The following is a 25,264-nucleotide window of genomic DNA, read 5'->3' as shown; positions in this document are numbered from 1 at the left end:
ACTGGCCTCCCAAGGACCAGACCAGTTCAGCTCAAAACATCTTGATCCCCTCATGACAATGAGGCTGGACAGACGTCCAGCAGAACCCATCATCCCAACACAACTGCCTCTGGGAGAAACTTCTTGCCCCAGCAAGACAGGTCACTAAAGCCTCATAATGATGGTGCAGGCTGAGATGCTGGGTCCTCTCACCACTCTGGCATTCTGCGCCTTCTAAACCTCGTGGTTGGCCTCACCCACTGGAGACCCACGTTGCCTCCAGGAACCTTCCAGCTCTCTGGGTCTTCCTGGTTCTGGTTTTTCTCCCTTGGCTGCTTTCTTTAAAGGCAGAGCATGGCATTTGGGTGCAAAGTCTTTATAAGCCATCAAGACAATGCTATGTTTTGACTACTACAAAAAAACTGTATATTATATACAGTTTTGTTTTTCCATCCACTTTGTGAGAATTATTCCTTAGGATCAAAATTTTTTCTAATAGCTGATCTAGACTCACATATGACCCCCACCCCTTTTTGGTGGGGGTGCAATCTGTTTGGAGCTGTCAACTCATCTCATGGTCACCTGTTCCTGAACTGTCCTAAGTAGGGAAAAGAACTTTTTTCCATTATAAATCCATTAAAGAGTTTTGTTTTCATGTTGGTAAGTGAAAAGTTGTACTTTACAGTGAAGCTTTTTAAGATCTTTCAAAAAAGTATCTTTGAAGAGAATAGAATCTTTAAATAATAACTGAATAATTTTGAAAATTACTGATCAATTAACATAGAATGTCCCAAGGAGTCAGTGAGTCTCCTCTGATTTCAGTGATACTCATTATCATGCAAGGCTGCTCTTTCTTGATATCAGCTTAGATGTCCTCTCTTCAAAGAGGTTTCCCTGATTATCTCACTGAATGGGGTCCTTTAGTCACCATTGCTTCATTTTTTAAAAATTATCCAAAGAACACTTACCATATCTGTAAGTTGCTTTCTATTTATTTTCTGTCTCCCCCTCCTAGATCTTAGGCCTCTTGAGAGCAGGAATCTCATGTGTTATTTCCTGAGTATCTAAAGTATCTGGCACGTAGCAGGCACTCAAGAATGGATGGATGGGTGGATGGATGGATGGATGGATGGATGGACAAATGAATGTACAGACATGTGAGTTGTGTTCTCTTTTCTGAGGTCCATTCTTCTGTTTCTAAAAAATAGGCCTTCTGCTCTATTTCTCTTTTAAAATACCAGGAATGGGGCATCAAGATGGAATTGGGTGGCAAAGAACACCTCTCACATCCAGCTTCCAATACTCCTGGGGAGGTTTAAAGATGGGGATGACATGGTCAGATTCATGTTTATTTTAGAAATGTGATGTTCAGTCATGGCATCCTTTGTGAGGTACAGAGCAGCAAGAAATCTGCTTCTAAAAATAAACTATTAAAGTTTGCAAATGTCTTGCGTTTCTTGATTAGTAAGGACTCAATATCAACCCTCTAAGAATGTCACTCCTGCCCACACCTGAGTCTTTCTTAAGGGAGAGGGAATGGTGTGGATAATAGCCATCACGAGAGTGAGAGAATATTGCAGATGGACATGTCACCTAGCCTGTCTGTCATGGCAGGAAAAGGCTGAGAATTGCTGTGCCAGAAAGAAATGATGACAGCGAGGAGACTGGCCTGAAACTGTGTCTGTCAGGACGTTTTCAGTTACAGGTGACAGAAAACCCCATCAAACTGGCTTAAGCAAACTGACATGGAAAAGCCCGGGAGTGTGCTGGAGTCGGGCACAGCAGCATTCAGCGGGATGTTATCAGGACTCGCTGTCTGCATCTCTCAACTCAGCATCCAGCTCCGCTCTCAGGCACCTCCCCTGTCACGTGGCAGGATGGCCACTAGCACTTCCGCGCTTACATCCAGTCCTCCAGCAACTCCACCAGAGAAGGAGCACATTCCCCCCAGTGGTTCCAACAAAAGCCCCATATCAGAGCCCACTGGTCCTGCCCACTCCACCCGGGCCATGAGCCCATTTCCTCGTCTCACCCTATTGCTGGAGATCACGATGTTCTGAGTGGCCAGGACCATGTCACATGTCCACAGCTAGAGGACCCACATGGGCTAAGGGTCGGTAGGGGGGTCTTCCTCTAGTAAGAACTGGATTCCACCGCCAGAGGAGGCAGGAAAGGGTGCTGCCCCGGCAACTCTGCTGCAAACTGGTGGAGCCCAGAGGCCGAGCCCAGATGTAGGAGTGCCTGCAGCTGCCGAGGGAGGCCACGAGGAGGACTCAGCCTGGAGCCAAGGAGGAACTGGGAGTCACTGGAAGCAGAGTCCGGAGGACCTGGTGCATTATAAGCCGTGGTGGGGAGCAGGGCAGCAGGAGGAATGGAGGCTTCCAGCCTGGGAAGACAGTGGTGCTTTTATTTGGAATAAGGATCATGAGTGAAAGAAAGATCAGGTTTGGGAGGCAGGTGATGAGCTCGGTGCTTGTGGTACTCATTTGAGGTGCCCATGGGACTCCCCTTTGTGATCACAGAGGCACGGAGTACGCACTTGGAAGCGGGCACTAAAACCATTCAGCCCAACCTCTGCCAACATTCCCCGTCAGGTCCACCTGCCAGGTGGGGGTAATTGAGTAGAGTCTGTTTTCCAAAGGAGTGAGAATGGGTGTCCATCTTTTTTATTCATATATTATTGTCCTTGGTTTTTATGAATCGTATTGGCCTTTTAAAAAAAAATCTAGTTCCAGTGCAGAGTGGCCCCCCCAGCCTTTGTGCAGCTGCAGATCTAGTCCGTCCCTGCTGTCAGCCCGCCGTCAGGATGGAAGGTCTGGGAAATCTGGGTGGGTAGCTGTCCATCTGCCAGGATAAGTTTAGAGCTTTGCGATGGATGAGATTTCCCCAAGGAAGATGGAGAAGAGAGGGATGAGGAAGAGCCACGGATGTGGAGATGTACCTGGGAGAGCAGAAAATGGAAGAAGGGGCTGCCAGGGGGGCGAGCGGGAACACACCCAGGGAAGCCAAGGGGAGGCGGTTGGAGGAAGGCAGTTTGCCCCTCAGAGCCCGGGAGTATGGAATATATATTTGGCACTTCAAGAGAAAAGCGTCAACAGAGCAGGAGGACAGAATATGCAAAGGTGAGGGATGAACAGTCAGTTAGCAAAGGGGTGAACAGCAGTAACTTCCAACTTCCTTTGAGACATTTGATGGTTACATAATTTTAACAACAGGCACTCTGTCAAGCTCAGAGCTCACTGTGAATGGGGTCCAGAGCCAAGCACTGTGCTCAGATGGCTCACTGGATACAGCAGCCCTTTGACACGGGTACCATTTTCATCCCCGTATGAGAATGGAGAAGCTGTGGCTTCAGAAGACAGGTGTGGTACGTCCAGGCTCACACCCCAGTGGGCGGCAGGATCAGACCTGGAAGGCAGGTCCCTTCCACTCTGGAGCCTGAGCCCTTAGCCTCTGCCATAGGAAGCAAGAGTTGGTGCGCTAATGTGTAGGTGATGGCGGAGGTGAGCAGCTTTGGGAAATGTGGTGTTCTTCACATTTATTTTGTTATGTTTATTTTTGGGGAGAAATGATGATCTGAGGAGCTTGTAACCCAAAGGGAAGGGGATCGGTGAAGAGAGACAAGAGTGGAGAGAGCATATGAGTGCTGGGCTGGAGTCCCTGCAGGACAGCCGGCAGGCCAGGGGAGGGGTCAGCCTCTGAATGGAGAGACCCACCACCTCCCCTGACGTGGGCAGAAAAGAGATGAGTGTGCAGATGGCGAAGAAGGTGATCTCAGCGAGATAGATAGGCGAAATCTACTAAAACAGACAGGCCAAGTTTGGAGAATTAAAAATATTGGCACAGTTGCCATAGAAATTTCTATGGGCATGAACAAAAGATGAGTAAAAAGCTCTCAGAACAGCATGACTCAGGTAGATGTGCAGCACCTTATCCAGGGGGTTGACAGCTGAGAGGGGCTGTGGGGGAAAGTTTGGGATGGTCCCAGGGTACACGGAGGAGGGGCGGGGGCGGAACAGTCCATCTGAACCTCACTTTGCCAAGTCCCTCATCACTAATACCAGCTCGCGAATTGAAGTCCTCCTTTCAGGGAAGCAGAACTGCTGGTACTAAAGGTTCTCATTCAGTCCAGTCCTGCAGGTAGAGACTCACCCCATTTGGCAGGTGCAGGAACTGGGCTGGCAGTGGGGAATGAGCATGTTGCATTTGGTGTTTCCAGGTGGTGTGTGGGTTTGGAGCCCGTGAGGTGGGCATCTGGCTGTGGCCAGAGAAGGACGGACCCCTCTGATAGTTAGTGGCAAGGCCAGAATTCAAACCAGTGAGACCTGCCCCTGCCTGTGTGCCCACCACTGACAAGGTGGCACTAATGGAGAGTACTGAGCAGGAGCAGAGCGACGGGAAGGCGAGTCCTCATTGCATGAAGGGTCAAGAGTGTGAGCTCTGTGATTCGTTGTTTGTGAGTGAATGCATAAACTGTGGGCTCCGGCTCACATGAGCTTGGATGGGTCTGCCTTCTTAGGCATAGCTGGCTTTCCTGGCCCCTGAGTACTAACTACCCTGCCTCAAGTCACCATTCTACCCCACTGCTAGTGGGACACCAGCCTCCCCTCAGAGTCCTGGGTCACGGAAGTGCTTGGTTATCTTAACGTGGTGGGCCGCATGGAGCAGGCACACACCTCATTCCACCCACTGGAATCTTTGGCTAGAGGAGACCAAGCAAGCTTTCTTCTACTGAATAAGAAAGCATCTTGGAGTAACAGGTTGAAAAAGACATTACAATTCAATTAAAATCTTACTCCTTTGAACACTCCCAGAGGGGGGAAGCCACTCTGAATTTGTGCGAAATCTAATTTACAGACTCAGTGTCAGGAAATGGAATTGTTCACAATTAACGAACTTGTATTACAGGGACCAAGCAAGGAGTGTAGAGCCAGGATGATCTGGGCTCCCACCTTGTCAGCAAACCTTCTAACCTCTCCGAGCCTCAGTTTCCTCATCTGTATAGTGGACATCATAGCCATCTGTCGGTGTTGTGAGGATAGGTCACGCACATAAATGGCCTCTTGTTACTACATTATCCTCCCTATGCTCAACTAGCTTAGCAAACACATTCTTTTCTTTAAAAACAAAATTGTCTGAGCACCTAAGCCATAAAAGTTAAGACAAACAAAGGTACCAGGAAATAGTTTCTTAAAGCTCACTTCCCCCACCCACCAACTCCCCTGCAGTAGGTCCTGCTGTTTGTAAAAATATCTTACCTGTGTTACCCAGCACCCAGCATTCTGTGTTCTGTTCTCCTCCGGCATCATCATTTCATGTAGTTCTTCCTTCGTTTCTTCTCCATCCTCCGAAGGGCCATTCCCCTGGGAGCATGCTATTCCCCTCCAGCCCAGCACAGAATGCAGGGAGGGACATCCCCCATCTGCATGGCAGGGTTGGCTGCGGCAGCCACTTCTGAATTAGGACGGGCCAAGCCATGTCTTCTTACCGAGGCCACCAAACCTGGCCGCACAGCAGGAATAGATTCCTGGGCCTACACCTGGGTGCTAGGGTTTAAAAAGTCTTCCCCTGCTTAGGAATGGGTATTTCTACAAAGCACCCCGACTGACACCTGATGGTTTAGAGGCATGTAGGCCCACCCCCAACATTCAAATTTAGATTTAAAGTAGGCTGGGGAGAAAGCAGTAAAACTCAGGAATTAATTCAGGGCCACCAGGGACTTTTCTAAAGCACTTCCCATTTAACAGATGAGGAAATGGGAGGCAAGGACGGAGTCGGTGAGGAGGGATCTGAGTAGCCGGGAGCTTAGAGCAAAGCCCAGGACCCCCGCAGTTAGTCCTTTCTCCACGCCACCCCCACCAGCCAGAGTGCCTTCTTCTGGGGCCGGGAGCAGCGGGAAGGGTTGTGGGGGGAGTTGTGACCTTAAAACAGGAACAATCTCTCTCGCTCTCTAGCTCTCTCGCTCTCTCTCTCTCTTACACACACACACACACACACACACACATATGATCTACCTTTAATACACACACACACGATCTACCTTTAATGAACTGAAGCAAAAATCTGTTAGCAGTTTCATCAGAAGCCCCAGCAAAGCTGAAAGCATCCTTTTCAGCTTTGATGTCTGGACGACACGTTTCCTTTGAAAGCTCAGAGGCAGCCCTGTTGTTCCCTCTGACGGCCCCAGGGAAGAGCTCTGAAAGGAGAAGCTCCCGCCGAAGGGGCTATTCCTTGAGAGCAGCCCCTCCTTCCCCGGGGCGGCCTGACACCCAGCCTGGAGCTCCAGAGGCCCATGCTCCTCAATTTGCTTGCAACTCTGATGCCCTCAGGCTGGAGGCCACCGGGCACAAGGTGCCTCTGCAGTCTGCCTCCTCACCTCCCCCAGATGCCTCCCTAGGGAGGTCAAGAGCCCCCTCATCTGTCTGCAAGGCTCCATGTCAGCCACCTTGAGAAGTTTACAGGGCTGGTCTGACTGACTGCTTTTTCCTTCCCTCGAGGGTCACGGGCCACTTGTAGGGAAAGTTCAGGATGCTCCCACCCTGTTAGAAACTAAGAGAGAAGGGAGACCAAGGGGATGGCGGTGGGAAAGTGCTTACCCGGGAGGCTCACAGGGCCTCGCTGCTCCATGTGTGGTCCACCTTTGCAGCATCGTCCTCACCTGGGAGCTTGTTAGAAATGCAGAATCTGGGGCCCACCCTGGACTGACAGAGTCAAAATCTGTATTTTAACAAGATCCTCAGGCTTATTTGTCTCTCCATAAAACTTGTATCCCAGCTGTCCTGCTCCAGGCTGTGTGACCTTGGCCAACCAACCTCCTTAACCTCTCTGAGTTTTAGTGCCTACATAGGGATTTTGAGAAGTGAAACATTTAGCACTTACCATATACTAAGCCTTCAGTGAACGTAAGCTGTCATTTTTCCTGGGGAAATGAGGAAGGGAGAATGGGTTTTGCCACATTTAAACCTGAATCATCCAGCCATTCCTTGGTAGGAAGTCCAAGCTGAATGGGAGAAAGTTCCAGTAGAAAAGTGAAGAGCCCTCAACATCTGCTCAAAGAACAAACTTAAGAAAAGGTCGTTTCTAGCAACCCGTTTAATTGGGGGCTAGTTTAGATCATTGCCCATGCTCTTGGTTTGGGAGTTCTTACCTTCATTGATGTGCCTTTTTTTCCTGCCACCTTATCCGCCAGACCCAGCTGTGAGCTCCTCCTGCTTCCCTGACCCTGAATAAAGGGCTCTGACACTGCTGCCAGCAGAATGAACTTGGCTGCACAGTTTAACCCCAGCCTGGCATGTCTGCCCCCCTACCCTGCCCCATAACCGCAGTCCCTGTCCTTGCTCTCTACCTGGCAGGATCTTTACTCCACCTTTGGAGTCCTGTTTAACTGGCAGAGGCTGTGGGGTGTCCCAAGAACGTGAGTCCATCTTGGAGGAACTTTGTTCAAATCCCAGCTCTGCCATGAACCGGCCGTGTGACAAGGGGCAAGGCCGCCTTGCTCAGCCTCCCTGGCCTGCGTTCTGTCTATAAACGGAGGCTAACAGCCGCTCTGCAGAGCTGCTGTGAGGATTCATCAACAAAGTAAAGAGAATTTCCATTAACCACAGTCATTTTCCTTCTAAGCCACCTCCCCTGAGAAGCCGTTAGCCATCCCTCTCACACCCTGTCCTACAAAATGAAGTACAGCCTCCTCTGTGTTACATAAATTCTTTCTCTTCCTTGTCTATGTCATGTCCAAACGCTCCTCTGACACTCTCATGGAGGGAGCCCTGACCCCCCTGCTTGAAGTCACAGGCCTCCCTACGCTGCACCCCATCCTCTTCTCTGCCTGACTTTTCCCCTGGTGGTCATCGACCGACCATCGTGCTTGTGCTTGTTTGTTCTCATGAGTGTGAGCTCTGCAAGAGCAGCAATTCCTGTCTGTTCCCTCCTGTATCCCTGGCATGTAGGACTGTGTCAGGCACTCACAGGCACTTGGTCAGTATTTGTTGACTGTCTGAATAAACCATTTTTGTGCCAAATAAATAATTTCGTGTGTTCAGATGGCACGTCCTGCCTGGCTGGTATGGGCTGACTTGTGCCTCCCCCAGATTCATCTGTTGAAGTCCTAATCCTCAGAATGAGAGTGTATTTGGAGATTGGAGTTTTAAAGAGGCTTTGGAAGAAATCAACTCAGAGATGCCTGTGGTCTCAGACCTCTAGCCTCCAGGACTGTGAGAAATCAGTTTCTGTGGTTTAGGCCACCCAGTCTGTGATACTTTGTTACCACAGCCCGACATGACCAATGCATCGCTGTGAACTCCGTAAGGACCAGAACATGGTCTCTTCATCTTTATAAGCCCTGTACCCACAGGGTCTAATCGAATCGCTCCAGACACAGGGGTCTAATCGAACTGTGTTCTACTTGCAACAGGAAGGGCAATAGTGGAAAAAGCACCGAGTGGTGAAGGGGAGAGCCCTGCACAGACACCCAGAAATCAGTTGTTTGTAATCATCTATATGAATAGACTGGCTGTTTGCTTTATATACTATTTATTCCAAGCCTTTTTCATTTCTCATTCATTGTTAGGGTTTCTCTGTGGTGCATGATAAATGCCATCGAGGGTAAAAGGAAAACACCCAAAGGAGGCAAGAGTCTGAGGGGGTACTTCGGCTCCCTCTCCATGTCACATGTGTTTGTCATGCTCGGTCTTAGTTGTCCTGGGAGAGCTGGGGCTCCTAGAAAGAAATTAACACTATAGAGAAGCATCACAAATAAAGGAAGCTTCCTACCTCTCCTCTCCTTCCAGGCACCAGGATCTTCATCACAAATGTGCTTCATTTGAACCTGCCCAGGCCACGCCAGAGCTGCTGAGGCTGCCCGCTCAGAACGGGGCCAGCGGGACAGCTCCTGGCTGCCTGTAAGCAAAGTGTGTTCAGGTTGCCCAGTATGTGCCCGCGCCCAATTCAGACTCCCTGGGAAGCCGGCCCAGGTGAGACCCGCTACATGGAGCTGGTCTGTTGGGATACTCAACATCCAGCGTGGAAGGGACCGTGTTGGAGTTTGAACATGCATTCTATTCATTCATCTATTCATTCATTTTTTTATTTTTGCCGATTTGGTCCAGGGTACATCTGCACCTGAAGACTTGGCCAGAAACACTGCAGCCTTCATGCTGCCGAGGACCAGGCCTCCTAACGCTGGTCCTGACCTCACCGGTGGCTCACAGACTTTCAAGAGACAGCATTATTCTTTCAAGGGCAGTGTCCCTTCGGCTCCATCAGTGAGACCCTGAGAGATGAACTCTTCAAAGGGTCAGTGTTTTCTGATGGAGCTACAAGAACCACTGCCCTTGGAAGGCTCTCCTGGCACAGCAAGGCGGGTGAGGGATGCTCCGTAAAGCAGGAACACGCTGGCTACTGATTTTTAAATTTTTTTAAATTAATTCAGACTTAAGGAGTCACATGTGCCTAGCAGCTGCCATACTGAAAACACAATTTTAGAGGGAGAAACAAACAACAAGCAAGTAGGCACATACTCTTTCCTCCTTTAACCACAAAATACATAAATACATTTTAAGTATTGCAAAGTGCTATGAAGAAAGTAAAGCAGGGTAAGGAAATAGAGGGTGGATGGGGAAGGCATTCTTCTAGAGGGGGTGGTGGTCGGGAAAGGCCTCTCTCTGTGGAGGATGACCTTTAGATGGAGACCTGAGGCCCTGAGATGGGAGTGACACCCCTGTCCTGGCAGCCGGGGTGTGGTGAGCAAGGAGCAGGGGCAAGCACGGGCCAGAGCATGCCAGGGTTTGCAGGCAGTTATGAGGGCCTGGAGTTCATGCTGACGGGAAGCCGAGAGAGGGCTTTGTGCAGAAAGGCGATTCCTAACTTAGAGCATCCCTCTGCTGGAGGCATGGAAGGACAGGAGGAAGCAGGAGGCCGTGGGAGGCTGCGGGCTCCCAGGCGGGAGGTGATGGTGGCCTAGAGAAGGCAGGGAGACGTGGACGTGGTGCCATGTCTGAAACTAGATCATTTTGCAAACAGAGTCAACAGGCTGGCTGATGGATCAGTTGCATGGGGGGAGACCAAGAGGTTTTTGGCCCAAGTGAGCCCAGGTAGAGCCATGAATGGAGATGAAGAACTATGGAGGAGACAACATATTGGGAGGGGAAAATCAAAAGCCTGATCAGCAGGGACATGGAAGCTGAAGATGTTGATTTGGGTGTGGTCAGCAAAAAGACATTGGTTAATGGTCTAGCTATTCAGTTGTCCCCCTCTGCTCTGCTGCCCCTGTGCCCCTCCTCACCAGTGCCCCAAGGGACCCGCACCCACTGCTGATGAAGTGGCCCAGCATGAAAATATCAGGGCTCCTCCTGACAGTGGCCAGGTCTGGGTCATCGGGGTGGGGGGATGCCCCTCCCCGAAGTGCTGCTCCAGTTTGTCACCTGAGCCCCTAAGCAGACAGAGCCCCACAGAAACAGTCTTCGCATCTGCCCTCATGTGCTCTCTTCACCCTCTTCTGCGGGTCTCAAACCCAAGCCAGTGGGAGGGGCAGGGGGTGAGATGCCATCCCCTGCATTCCCCTTCTCCCTGGCTGTCAGCTATCTTTGTTTCAAAATACTTCTCCCTCCTCCTTTAGCCACAAAATGAAAACCCTTCCCCCACCCACATCAGCCCATACGTTCAGACACTCAGCACACCTTAGCACATCAGTTTCCTAGTTTGGGGTCTGTTAACATCCTCCCCCCTAATAAGAAAATTGTTCCTGTACTCCCAAACTAATGTTTGCTCAATGCAATTCCAATAAAAAATGTAGCAGGATTTTACTTTACAGATGATTCTGACTTAGGAGAATTGATTTATGTGAACAGGTGATCAAAATAACCCAGAAGAATTTTGCAAAACAAGAATGAAAAGGAGGAACTCACTCTACCAGTTATTAAAACATGCTGTAATCTACCAAAGTAAAAAATTGTTTTAAGGGAGACATAAGTGCAAGGCTCAAGACTAGATTAGAGGCATGGAATAGGTAACTCAAAAACACCCCACTATATATAAAAATGTGATGCATGACAAAGGTGATTTCACAAATGAGTGAGAAGAGAAGAGATGACATAATACTCGCTACTAAGGTAATTGGTAACTTTCAAGAAAAATAGTTGGGTCTTACAGCTTAACCCAAGATCAGTTCATTTCCAGTTTAGTTAAATATAAAAAAATAAAGCTAAAACACTCTAAGAAAACATACAGTAATAATAGTTCACCTAGTAAGGCAGGGAATCACTTTTTTTAATGTGTGAGTGATTTTTATTTATTTTTTTATTAGCATATAATTGATATACAATATCCTATTGGTTTCAGGTATACATCATAGTGATTCAATATCTTACATATTATGAAATGATCCCCACAATAAGTCTAGTTACCATCTGTCACCATACAAGCTATTACAAAATTATTGACTATATTCCCTAAACATTACATCCCCATGACTTATTTATTTTATAAAGAAGTTAGTACCTCTTATCCCCTTTCACCAGCCCTCCAGTTCTTCCCCTCCCTGGTAAGCAACAGTTTGTTTCCTGTATCTGGGAATCACTTTCTATATATAAAATCACAATGAAAAGAGCCACAGAGAAAAAGATTGATAAATTTTCTACCTAAAAATTAAAATTTTTACATGTAAAACTTGAAAAGCACTATATGCACAACTAAAAGGTGAATGACAGACTGGAAATTTTTACAACAAATAGAATAAAAACACTGATAGTCGTAATGTAGAGACAACTCTTACAAATTAATAAAATCACTGAGCATCACAGTATAGAAAAGGTATAAACAGACCATTCACAAAGAAAGAGTGCAAATGGCAAGTAAATCTATTAAAACAGTTTTACCCTAATTGGCCAGGCTACTTCTTGTAGATGGAGTGGTAAGTTGAGGATTTCCCTGCCAGGGGACGGAGCTGCAAAACCTTGGCCATATGAGTCAAGAGAACTTAAAATGCTGAGACTCTGACCTAAGCATTTATGCGAAGGTAGTTACCAGAAATAAGGACTCAGGATGTTGACTGCAATTTGTTGAGAAAAGCCAAAACTTGGAAATACATATCCAACAGAAGTTGAATGACTAAATACATTATGTATGGTATATCCCTATAATTCATGTAACATATAGCCACTTTTTAGATCACTATTTTTCTCAATATTTGTAGAAAAAAGGGATCTTCCAGTGAAATGAAGGAAGTAAGGAAAGACAATATGGGGGTTATTTTTTTTCTCCTTTATACCTCAATGCATTTTCTGAATTTCCTATAGTGATTTTTCCTTTAATGATAAGAAACAAAAGTTCCTACCTATTTTCTAATGCCCATATAAATGCCTCTGCCCTGCCCCAGGTATGTGTGTTGTTTCTGACGAACCATCATTTAAAGCAGCCTGGGAGTCTGGCAAAGTTCCCTCCACAACCCTACACATCACTTTGGAAGAACTCAGCACCTTGGTTGTTTTTCTGTGTCTCAAAACGTGAATGTATGCTAGCTTTGGGCCTGTTCCCACTGCCCTTCCCAAAGAAGGGATGAGCAGGAGGATGTAATCTTTCATTTTATTTTCATGCTACCTATGCTCACCTAGATGCTTGTTTGGGGTGCCACCTTAGATGGGTCGTGGATGTAACTTAGAAAGAAATGCTCATTTCTTTTGCCTTGTGGAAAAACACTGACCCTATCTCTGTTCTTGTCCCACAGATATGATGCTGCCTCTTTTGTTTAGCCATTGGAGCAGTTACAATTTTCTGTGCTGAGATCATTCTGAAAACTCAAACACTCGACTTCAGCATTCAAGGGAAGCCAAAGCCATTGGAGAGGGAATAAAGCCAAAAGCCTTTTTATCTTACTTGTTCCAAAAATTGCACTGCCCCTTCCCTAGCTGCCTCCATCCACCACCCCCAATCCCCCCTCCCCCCCAAATAAGCTATTGCACACAGACAGGCGGCATGGCAAGCAAACGAAAATCTACAACCCCGTGCATGGTTCGGACATCGCAAGTAGTAGGACAGGATGTGCCCGAGGAAGGAGACAGGGCCAAAGAAAAGGAACTCAGCACATCACAGCCTGAAATGGCCAAGGATAGTTGGGCAACGGAACCTGACAACTCTTCCAAAGAAAATGAGGTGATCAAGGTGAAATCTACAGGGGAAAACCAATCCAAAAAACTCCAAGGTGGTTATGAATGCAAATACTGCCCTTACTCCACGCAGAACTTGAATGAGTTCACGGAGCATGTTGACACGCAACACCCCAACGTGATTCTCAACCCCCTTTATGTATGCGCCGAATGTAATTTCACAACCAAAAAATACGACTCCTTGTCTGACCACAACTCCAAGTTCCACCCCGGGGAGACCAACTTCAAGCTGAAGTTAATCAAGCGTAATAATCAAACTGTCTTAGAGCAGTCCATTGAAGCCACCAACCACGTCCCATCCATCCCCACCAGTGGCCCCGGAGGCAATGACAGTGATCCTGGGATCTCAGTGAGTAAAACCCCCATCATGAAGCCAGGGAAACCGAAAGCTGATGCCAAGAAGGTGCCCAAGAAGCCGGAGGAGGCCGCCACCGAGAACCACGTGGAAGGGACTGCGCGCCTGGTGACAGACGCAGCGGAGATCCTCTCAAGACTTGGAGGCATGGACCTCCTCCAGGACACGTTAGGGCATGTCATGCCTTCTGTCCAGCTCCCACCAAATATCAACCTTGTCCCCAAGGTCCCCGTCCCACTGAATACCACCAAATACAACTCTGCCCTGGACACAAATGCCACCATGATCAGCTCTTTCAACAAGTTCCCTTACCCAACCCAGGCTGAGTTGTCCTGGCTGACAGCTGCTTCCAAACACCCAGAAGAGCACATCAGAATCTGGTTTGCCACCCAGCGCTTAAAGCACGGCATCAGCTGGTCCCCAGAGGAGGTGGAGGAGGCCCGGAAAAAGATGTTTAATGGCACCATCCAGTCCGTACCCCCAACGATCACCGTGCTGCCCGCCCAGTTGGCCTCCACAAAAATGTCACAGCCCATCCTCCAGACAGCTCTACCGTGTCAGATCCTAGGCCAGACCAGCCTGGTGCTGACTCAGGTGACAAGCGGGTCGACAACTGTCTCCTGCTCCCCCATCACACTTGCTGTGGCCGGGGTGACCAACCACGGCCAGAAGAGACCTTTAGTGACTCCCCAAGCTGCCCCTGAGCCAAAGCGTCCATACATTGCCCAGGTGCCAGAGCCCCCACCTAAGGTGGCCAACCCTTCACTGACCCCAGCCAGTGACCGCAAGAAGACAAAGGAGCAGATAGCACATCTCAAAGCAAGCTTTCTCCAGAGCCAGTTCCCTGACGACGCTGAGGTCTATCGACTCATCGAGGTGACTGGCCTTGCCAGGAGTGAGATCAAGAAGTGGTTCAGCGATCACCGGTATCGGTGCCAAAGGGGCATTGTCCACATCACCAGCGAATCCCTTGCCAAAGACCAGTTGGCCATCGCAGCCTCCCGACACGGTCGCACATACCATGCGTACCCAGACTTTGCCCCACAGAAGTTCAAAGAGAAAACACAGGGTCAGGTTAAAATCCTGGAAGACAGCTTTTTGAAAAGCTCTTTCCCAACCCAAGCAGAACTGGAAAGACTAAGGGCGGAGACCAAGCTAAGCAGGAGAGAGATTGAATCCTGGTTCTCGGAGAGGCGGAAGCTCCGAGACAGCATGGAACAAGCTGTCTTGGATTCCATGGGGTCGAGCAGAAAAGGCCAAGATGTGGTGGCTCCCAATGGTGCTCTGTCTCGACTTGACCAGCTCTCTGGTGCCCAGTTAGCCAGTTCTCTGCCCAGCCCTTCACCAGCAATTACAAAAAATCAAGAACAGGTTCATCTCCTGAGGAGCACATTTGCAAGAACGCAGTGGCCTACTCCCCAGGAGTATGACCAGTTAGCAGCAAAGACCGGCCTGGTCCGAACTGAAATTGTGCGTTGGTTCAAGGAGAACAGATGCTTGCTAAAAACTGGAACCTTAAAGTGGGTGGAACAGTACCAGCAGCAGCACGTGGCCAATGATCACGGCTACGAGGCTGCATCAAGGAGAGCAACAAAAGCCGTGGTTGCCGAAAGCCCGAAGAACAGGAGTGAGGGGGGCCAGCAATATCACAGGGACCCCAAAAAGGTCTGTCAGGAGGACTTGGAGAAGTTGGTACACAGAGTGAAAGGGAGCCACGAGCAAGCAAAAGACAGTTTGGTGGCCAAGCCTTCGGAGGTCACTTCAGACAGATCTGAGGGCAGCAGCCAGGATGGCCAGGGCAGCGATGAGCACGAGGAGGCAGGCGTTGTGGACTGGGTGGAGGTGACAGTTGGAGAGGAGGACGCCGTCTCAGACAGGTCGGACAGCTGGAGTCAGACTGCAGCCGAAGGCGCAGCAGAGCTGGCCGACTCGGACTCCGACAGCGTCCCTGCTGAGGCTGGCCAGGCCTAGCCAGGTAATGCTACCTGTTCCCCAGGCAACTAGGGGCGGGGATGCTGGCTTGCATGCTTTTTATGGCCAGTGTCAGTAAAGGTCGTAGGGTACAGAGATGTTGACATAGATGATGGGTTCTTTTTAAAGGTTCTTTTTGAAAAAGGAAGAAAACATGGGGCTAGTAGCTTTGATGACCTTGATCGCAAGGCTGTGCTGATGGGTGTCAACGCCACTGCCTGTGACCCACTTGGATGCCACTCTTTAGGGCCTCTCTCTTCTAAAGCCTGGTTGCTATTGTAATAACCCTTCCTCCCCCAGTTTTGTGTTCACTGCTGTAAGAAACAAACATGACGAGGATGTATCCTTTCTTTTTTTTCTTTTTTTCCCCCCTTTCTTTTCTTTTTTGGATTTGTTAACAGTAAATACCCAAGTTGACTGGCACTGAGATTTGGGGCGGCTGCTTTTAACCTGAAAGGTTTTCGTATTTGCCTGGTCATGGCTATAGGAAGGTCCCCAGTGTGTCTCTTTAAGTAACCCTGTTTGGGTCCCCAGAACCCCTTCAAATCTGGAAGAGACTGGTGTAAATTAGGCCTGTAGCTACAAAAGCCTGGGAAGGGAGGTTACCATGGTTACTAATGGCCATGTCATCCACATAATGGGACATGCCACCCAAGTCCTTGGTGTTTGTGCTTCACCAGAGATCCATGCAAATCTAGCCTAAAGCAGAGCAGCTTGCTCAGCGGTAATTTAGAAAAGAGGGGGTAGTCGGAAATACAGGGGGGGAAACCCCACCTTGGCCAAAGCCAGATATTCCAAGGACAGCTTGGAAGGAGGAGGGAGATGCACGATTTACAATCTGCCCACGTTGGCTTCTCCAGAGGTTCCTTAAAAGGCAACGGAAGGGGCCTCCATATCCTCTTTCAAAATAATGAAATACAAGTAAGAACCTCCAGAATGATTGATAAGGTCCAAAGGGAGCCCCGGAAATTACTGTGCCTTTTTATTTATGAACTTGGACAACTTTGGCTGGCCATGCCACTCATTAATTCATTTATTCCATAATAAAATGAGGCACCCTAGCAAAAAAGTTAGGTCCTCTAGACACCTTGTGTCAGCCAGTTCCTTCAACTAGTAAAAGAGCAATTTGATCACAGCATGCCATTGAGTCTTCTCCGATTTTTCAGGAGGAAATGGTGATAGCTTGGGGATGAGAGTACAGCCCAGAGGGAAGGGGGCTAGTGATAGGAGGGGGCTAAAGACTACCGAGTAGTCCCAGCTACCCACCTACCCACCACCGTCTGCCTACCTCTGATTCATTCCCCGCCCCAGCCATTTTTCTGCCTTCTTGTAAGACCCTACCAGTCCAGCCCTTTCTCCCTCATTGAAATAAGGGAGCAATTCTTTTGTCCAATATCAGAATTTGCCTGGAAGTTCCTAGCTTGCCCTGTCTTCTGTCCTTGACCTTTGCCAATGTGGGACATAAGTCTCACGATTGCTTTTTCCTGCAACCACAGAGTAGACCATAGGGTTCAGTTCAATTTGACAAATACATTCTGATCATCTGCTGTGTACTGGTCATCATGCTAAGCACTAGCGATAACAGGATGAAGAAGACAGACGACAGAGTCCTCGTTCACATGGGGCTCATCAGGCCAAGGAGAGAGGAAATTGTTCTTTTCTTTACTAGCCAGGGTGATCTGCGGTGTGGTGGCAACATGCACAGCTGGGTGTGGGAGCACACAGGATGGGCAGCCAGGCTGGGGGTCGGGGCAGGCTCCCTGGAGGAAGGGATGTCTCACTCAGGGGCTAGCTGATGGGAAGGAGTTAGCCAAGTACACAGACAAGGAAAAGAGTTACTCAGATGGAAGGAACAGATAAGACACAGGTCCAGATACAAGAAAAGGAACCGTACAGGTGTGAGGACCAGAAGGGTTTGGCAAAGCCAAGCAGCTGAGTTTGGGGTTCAGCGAATGATGAGAAAAGACAAACTAAAAGAAAACCCCATGGTTTAATACCACTGGCATGAGCTATTCTGAACCAATATGTTTGCTGGGTTTGAGGGTAAGGATGCCCAGTATCCCAGAGTGAGCTCAGTTGGGACTTCTGCCCATCCCTGAGTGGGAGGTTGTCTGGGGGTGGCAGCACCCCAAAGCCCCTGAGGCACCTGCCCATCCCTTCTCTCCCAGGCGCTACCACCACTAACAGTTGAAGGTGCCCATCTGGGTTGGCTATTCCTGTGCCTGGGGCCCAAGAGGAGCATAAAGGGGGAAGCAATGCTAGAACCGGAGAGGGAAGCTTTGGGAAGGAAGGAGGAAAGATGGAAGGGGGGATGCAGGGCCTCCTGGGTGGCAGAGGCTGAGCAAGGTGCTCTGGCCACAGATGGTCTCATCTGTTCTCCTAGCAACCTGAAAAGTAAGCTGCTCTGTATTTTATAAACCCAGAGACTGAGACTCAGAAACTAAGGAACTTAGCCACATTCCCCCAGCCAGCACCTCAGTTCCGCGTGGGAGCCCTGCTTCTTCCCAATGCTCTTTCTGCCTCCTTATTTCAGACAGAAATCCCGCATTTCTGGTTGATCCCTGGTGGGGGTGGGGGTGGCAATACCTACAGTGTTTGGAGTTGACTTTTAAATTAAGATCAGATAATTCAGAGATATAGGAACTAGGTACAAAAAAAAATCAGGAACACCCAGGAACCCCATTTTATGTTTGCATGTGGTAAATGCCATAGGTGTGAGCTGGAAATATTCCTAAACAATGTGATAAGATCCACTCACTGCCTGGTGACATCCAGTACCCCTAATTGGCTTCCTGATATTTCAGGGGTACCACTGTATTGAGAAAGGGGCTGCAATCTGTACTGGTGGTGGCATCTGAAATCTTTCCCAATTCCTGGACAAAGGCACCCCTTAAAGGAACCTTTCCATTTAGGAGGGAAAAAGGATCTCTCCAAATTACTTCACAGCTTTTATGAGCTGAACACATGGGTCTCTTGAAATTCATAAATATTCAGGGATGCCTTTATTTAAACACATATTTCTTTAGGAACCGGCAGTTGAGTTTAGTTGTTACACATATAATAATTCTGAAAATAACGCATAGTTTTGACTTCATAAAAGGTGTTATGTGATGCATGTATAAGAGGATAAAGAGACCTGAGTAAGCAGCTGCTGGGAGCTGACTCTGTAGGAATCAAGCACTCTCCTGACCAAGTTTCTCTTTGCAAGGCTCGTGCCAATGTTCCCCTCAGTCCAGGCTCACCCAGGCCCTGAGGTTAGACACAAAAATAAGGAATCCTTCCTGAGCCTTGAATTATGTTGTCTCAATTCAACCTGGGTCCAAACAATTATCAAGCCATCCATGAGAGACCTGTCCTGGTAAGAAGCTAAAAAATAAATTTGGCCTTTCCTAAAAATGAGTCAAAATACTTGAGCCACATATTGCCGGACATATGCCTTGATGTTTGGCCAGATGGAATATCCCAGTACTGCTACTAAGAGTTTCTATTTATTGGTATATGCTGTGTGCTTGCCATTCTAAGCACATCTACTAAATCATTTAAACTTCACTATAACCATCTGAGATAGGTATGGCTTTTTACCCCTTTTACAGAGGACAAAACTGAGGCTCAGGGAGACTTGCCCTGAGTTCCTCAGGTAGCAGCTGGTGTAACCTGGAGACCACCCCTCATCTGTCAGTGCCTGACCTGATCACCATGGCCCACCACCTCTCCTGCCATGGCAACCCCACCGTGGTTCAGACCAAAGCAACAGGAAGTGGTCATTTCTTACTTCTGCACAGGAGTGGAAGCTAATACACAATTATCCACTCACTAACTTTGCTACCTCCTGATTTCTGACAAGTTCTAAGTCCTCATGATTAATGATGGCTTTGGAGAAGAGGTCAATTTTGTAAAATGCTACAAAAATATTTCCATAGTTCTGCCTGCTTAAAATACTCAAGGCTGCCAAGGGTTACATCCTGGCTACAGTTTAGGGCCCAGGAGCTGAATGCCCCACAATCTGTTCAGATTAGCTGTCCAACTACAGATATTTGGAGAGATGGCTGGATGAAAATACTGTAATTGTTTCTCTTTCTCTCCTCCACCAGACCCTTGAAAGTAGGGATCATACCCCATTAATCTCTGAAGCCCCAGGACCTGATTCAGAGCAGATGCTTAAAAACAATTTACTGGACCAACCTAGGAATTAACAAAGATAGTTGTCTTCCTTTTATCTGGGATCTAGTACCTAGTAGCAGGCCTTCTGCTTCTCTTCCTTTTTTTCCATCATTCATTAGCCTCGTTTGATCACAGCAGCAGGAGGAGAGGAGTCAGGGGCAGTTTGCTTTCCATGTATGTGAGCAGCTTGAAGGAAATTTCTGTTGGAGAATCAGTCACTGAATATTTACTGGGCAATGCTTCTTCAGGACTGCACATTAGCCTCATTGCCATGCTACCTAAAGGAGAGGTAATTGTCATCACTTCTGTGTACCTAATTCTGGACTTTCCCATGCTAGGAATTCTCCCTGTGCTTTGGGCAGTTTGTAGCAATTTAGGAGCCATGAAATCTAAGCACCTCATTTTTCAGAGGAAGGGTGCAAGCCCCAGTCCAGAGGCACTCACAGTAAGTGAGTTGGCTGATTGACCCATCAACAATTTGCAGAATGCCTGCAGCATGCTCGACTCTGGAAGGCAGTAGTGCCCAGCATGTCCCTGCCCTCATGGAGTCCATAGTCTAATGGGGAATGAAGCTTTAATCAAACAAAAGGAAAGGTGCCATACTGACAAGTTTTTTTTTGAAGGGAAGGCACATAAGAATATAGAATAGGGGAATTTGACCCGATTTAAGGGGTCGGGGAAGGCTTCTCTGAAGAGGTAGTAGATGAATTGAAACCCTAAAGGCTAAGTAGAAGTTGGCTAGACAAAAAGGAGGGGACAAACATCCCAGGCAGAAAAGCCTGGAGGCCAGAGGGAGCTTAATACATTTGGACCTGAAATGTGGTCATTGTGTCCGTGGCTTGCCTGGGTTGACACTTCACTGCAGTGCAGGGACTAAATAAGCCGGGCTTTCAGGTAGACTCACATAAAATCAGTTTCCCTTGAGATTCCCCTAACTCACCAGTAAAGAAGACTATATGTGATTCTGGGCCATGTGACCCTGCAGAGAAAGCCTGAGACCTTCTGTGAAACTCAAGGACAAGGAGGTGGTACCTGGGTCAGGTGTGGAGAGGAGCAAGTAAAGCTGGACTGGCTGCGGTGGCTGGGCTGCAGCACTTACTACTTGCCTAACGTCATATAGTCCCCCAGAGCGTCTGCTTCGTCCCCTGTGGAGCGGGCCTAACGGTCACCTGCACCCACCAGTTGCTGTAAGGAGCAAGTGGGATGATCGGCACCAGCGCTTAGCATCAGGCCTAGCTCAGAGTAGATGTGAAGTCAACGCCAGCTACTCCCACTGTTGCCACGATGTCACCCTTGGTTTTGTCCAGGCTGCTGAGCTGTCATGTGACTTGTGGAAATCACTTTTCCTCCCTGAGTTTCCAGTTACTGAGTGAGTGAGGTTGGCAGCCCCACCTACAAGGATCCCTGTACCTTTTAGGATTCTGTGGCCTCTGCCAGATCACTTTTGGGTGGTACCAGATCCCAAGGACACCCCTTGAATATGGTTTTATCCACAGGCATCACTTTGACAAGTTGGTCTCTTAACTGCAATATTCCCTCTTCTCGTCAGGAGCGTCTAGGGCCTGTGGGCACAGACATCCAAATATTGGGATGAATGATGACCTGCTGATGCCTTTGGTTGGGAAGTCTAGTCTTCTTGCCCTTGGTCCCCTGCACAAAAAATACTTCCTGGTTCCCTTCTCAGCCAGAGAAGTAGTGGGGTAGTAATGGCTTTACAGGGGCGAGACACACAAAAAAATGCCAGTGACCTCAGGAATCTGCAGATTTGATAAACTTGCAGCCTGCCATGGAATACTGACTGGCCCTGGCCCCTCCCCGTGGATTCCTTTCCCAGGATCTGGAGATCCTGGGAGCCCACAAAGGTAATAATGGGAGTCCTTCGTAGTTTCCTTCAGGCTGCCACTAAGTACCGCAAACTGGGTGGCTGAAACGACAGAAATGTGTTCTCTCAGCTCTGGAGACCAGAAGTCTGGCGCCTGCAGGGTTGGTTCCTTCCAAGGCTGTGAGGGAGCATCTGCTCTGTGCCTCTCCCCTCACTTTCAGTGGGTTGCTGGCAACCCTTGGTGTGGGTAGATGCATGACCTCAATCCCTCCCTTGCTCTTCACATGATGTTCTCTGTGTGTGGTCTATGTCCATGTCCAGATTTCCCCTGGTTCTAAGGACACCAGTCATATTGGATTAGGGTCTGCCCTAAAGACCTCATTTTAACTTGATGACTTACCTCTATAAAAAGAATTTCCAAATAGGGTTACATTCTGATGTACTGAAGAATAAGATTTTAATTTATCTTTTTTGAAGACATAGTGCAGCCCACAAGAAGGTACTTGGACTATTTTCATTACTTCAAATGTAAACATTCCTTCATCCTGACTCTTGATACTGTTTGTATGTTATGAGCACAGACTCTGGGGATTGCCTAGGTTTGACCCCTGACTCTACTGCTTACTAGTGGTAGGGTGTTGGGCAAATTACTTAGCGTCTTTGTGCTGTTTCCTTACCTGTAAAATGGGAATTATAATTTTTCTGAGGGTTGATATAAGCGTTAAATTGAAAATACACTTAAAATGTCTCATATTATGATTGCTATTATATATCCTACCATGTCTAGAAAGGCTCCCCCTAACAAAAACAACCAAAGGGGGTATAATACCTACCATGTACCAGATGCTATTCCAAATGCTGGTGCCTATATCAATTTATTTAATCATCACAGCAACTTTTATCATCCCTGTTTTACAGAAGCTAAAACAAAGCTCTAGGGAGATTGTCTCGTGTGCATGGGCCCCAGTGCCAGTAAATGGAAAACTTAGGACCCAAATCCAGGTTTTCTGACTCTAGGGCCCCTTAGGAACCACTGTGACTGGCCGCCCCTCCAGGAATCAGAACAGGGCCTTGTAATGATGAAAAGAATCACAAGCCGCCACCTTCACTTGCCTAGAAAGTATCCTGTTTTCAAAGGCCTGATTCTGGAGGCACTTGCCATGTCAGATGGTGCTCAGAAAACACTCCTTCCTTTAAGACAGGCCCCAGATGTGGGCATCTGTCTCTCCTCCAGCCTCAGGGTGGCTTTGAAGGGGTCTTGCACAGGAGACCCAGGAAGAAGCGACACCCACCACCTGCACCCAGGGAGTGACAGTCATCTGCCTGACATCTCTGCTCTGGCTTTCTGTCGTCTTTCTAGGGAAGCCCCTCAGAACTGCTGTGCTGATAAAGGAGATGCTCTACCTTTGAAGAAAGAAGAGAACTTCCCTCCCCGGCCATCCTGGCCAGAGACTCCAAGTGGAATTACTTAGCTCGCGTGTGCCTGCAGGATTCGGGAACCCCAGCTGCTTTCACACGCACCTCCCAGAGGACCGGTGGGAATTGTTCATAGTGCCAAAGTCCTACTACTGCGTTTTCAGTGGGTCCTTGTACATAGTTTGCTCCTCTGCCCTGGCCCCCGGCTCTTGCTATACTGGAATCTATTTGTACAACATGGGACTTTTGTTACCTTTTTAATCGAGCTCAACTTCCTTTTCCAGCACTACCATGGTAAGGTTTTTTTCTGGGAGGGAGGGCTGGGCACATGTGTTTTTCTATTTTTTTCTTCTTTTCCTTTTTATTTTATTAATTTGTGGGAGGGGGGAATGTTAGCATTAATGCCATTATATCTACCGGATTTTAGGTAGGGAGAGTTCATTTTTAAGGTAGTTTGAAATGTGGGAGATTTCTCAGTGGAAAGGGCTGGACCTCAGGGTCTGGCTCAACTTAGAGGATTTACAGACAGTAGAACTTCCAAATCAGTCCATTTCTGGTTCTTCCCCCAGCCACCTTCAGGGTCCCTGTTTTGCCTCGTGCACAGCTTACTCGGCCACCAAGAGGTCCATCTAGCTTCTCACCTACCTGGCCTTGTAGATCCAACCTTGGGCCGAGCCGGCACCCGGAGAACTGGGTGTCAGACGGCTGTTCTCTCTAAGCTCCTTTTTAGATACCAGCAGAAAGGGCTCTCCCATTTGTTAGCATTACTATTAATTTTATGAAATTAAAACAAAAAGAGAGATCTTCCTATCTAGATGGTACAAAGATGAATAGCCTTGGTTTTCATTTCTGTCCCTAACTGCCTTTTCTCAGTGTGGTATTTGACAAGATTTCAGCTTGAAGCCTCACCATGAATTGATTTTGCTTGTGTATTTGTTTTGGGCCAATTTTAGATTCCTGAGTGCACTTTTTTTCTTTCTTTTTTTTGTTAGTCCTAACTTTTAAAGAAGAAAAACCAAGAGACCTATCTGGTGTCAATGTTGCAATATGAATTGTGTTTGCAATCCCTTGCCCCACCCACTGTTCCCCATTTGAATCCACTGCACAGATAAAATGCTAGGGAGTTTGAAAAAAAAAAAAAGACCTTTTTTCTAACTTGTTGCTCATTTGTTGTTAACTCAATAAAGCAAAGACTAAGCATTTTTATAACCTTTTCCTCTGCTCCTCGTTCTTCATTGCTGTCTGGCTCCCATTACAAATCCCAGAATGACCGCATTTCCCATTTTCTGCCTTGGTAAGGTCCTACAGCACAGGTGAGGCTTTAAAAACAGGTCATAAATGCTGCTGGGGGAATCTTCATCATACCTCTTTTGACACAGAGAAGTAAGCGATAAGCCCTCCCTTCTCCAGGATATTCACAGGTAGATGCATAAAATACTGCACAGAAGAGCATCAGAGGGGAAACTGCCATTTCTCCGGAAAGGCTGGCTTTTGTGTGTCCGTGCAGGTAAGGTTTAAAGAATCCCTCACTGTTCAGAAGTGACACTCACCTAGACCACTGGCTTTCAAACTTGAGCAGTCACCAGAATCACCTGGAGGGCTGGTTCAAGTTTCTGATGCAGGGGGGTCTGGGGTGGGACCTGAGAATCTGAATTGCTAACAAGTTCCCAGGTAAGGCTGATACTGCTGACCCAGGGACCCCACTTTGGGAATCTCTGGTCTATATGCTTCATTTTTATAGGGACTTATGGACTTTTGGACAGTTTATCTAAATTAAGTATGTGTATAAAGCATGTGTAAGCATATTCTTCAGGTAAAGACCCTTCCTCCTTCTCGTCACTTCCCCAAATACAAGAAATGCTGAAAAATCAGGGATTCAGAGGAGGCTAGCCTTCTCTGGAAGATGCCTTCAATATTGAGGCCAAACATGGCTGTGTTGTGGGAGAGAGTTCTAGTCCTTGGCTGAGAAGCCCTGCCACCCTGCAGCTGCCATTGGGGTGGCCTCCAGGTGCCTGGGAGATGACCTGCCCACTGATCTCTTCCACCAGGCCTCCTTCACCACTTCCTCATTCCTCATGGTCCTCTGCAATCCTCCAGTCTATGAGAGTCAGGATGCAAGGAGACCTCTGCTTCATGGAATCTCCTCAGTGCACCCCACCCACCCCAAAGCTCACGCTCCAGATACCACACTCCACCTGGGCCACTGGTGTCTCTGTTCAAATGTCACCTGCCCTCCACGGCTCCCTGCTTGCAAGACCAGGACAAGGGTGAAGTGAGCAACGCACCTAAGTGTGCAAAATTTAAGGACCCGAGGACATACATGTGCCATCCCTGCACTTGCAGCACCCAGAGAGTGTGCAGCTCCTTAAATTGTGCATCCTGGGTACCATAGTTGCCTCGCCT

At 48.1% G+C, this 25,264-nt stretch overlaps 1 protein-coding gene across 3 annotated transcripts in view; it reads left to right on the top strand.

Annotated features, from left to right (window-relative positions):
* The window catches only part of ZHX2 (zinc fingers and homeoboxes 2), a 139,316-nt gene extending 115,231 nt beyond the window's left edge, over window positions 1-24,085 (top strand). For all 3 annotated transcript variants that reach the window (XM_073230071.1, XM_037005265.2, XM_073230069.1), the window contains 2 exons: window positions 12,698-15,466; window positions 22,806-24,085. In XM_073230071.1, the coding sequence (XP_073086172.1) occupies window positions 12,946-15,462 (2,517 nt within the window). In that variant the 5' untranslated portion in view covers window positions 12,698-12,945 and the 3' untranslated portion in view covers window positions 15,463-15,466; window positions 22,806-24,085. The remainder of the gene's footprint in view (window positions 1-12,697; window positions 15,467-22,805) is intronic.
* Window positions 24,086-25,264: the final 1,179 nt, after the last annotated feature.

Source organism: Manis javanica, chromosome 2 (genome assembly GCF_040802235.1).
Source record: "Manis javanica isolate MJ-LG chromosome 2, MJ_LKY, whole genome shotgun sequence".
Taxonomy (NCBI): Eukaryota; Metazoa; Chordata; class Mammalia; order Pholidota; family Manidae; genus Manis; species Manis javanica.
Note: the sequence above shows the minus strand (reverse complement) of the source record. Positions and strands in the feature narration are given on the sequence as shown.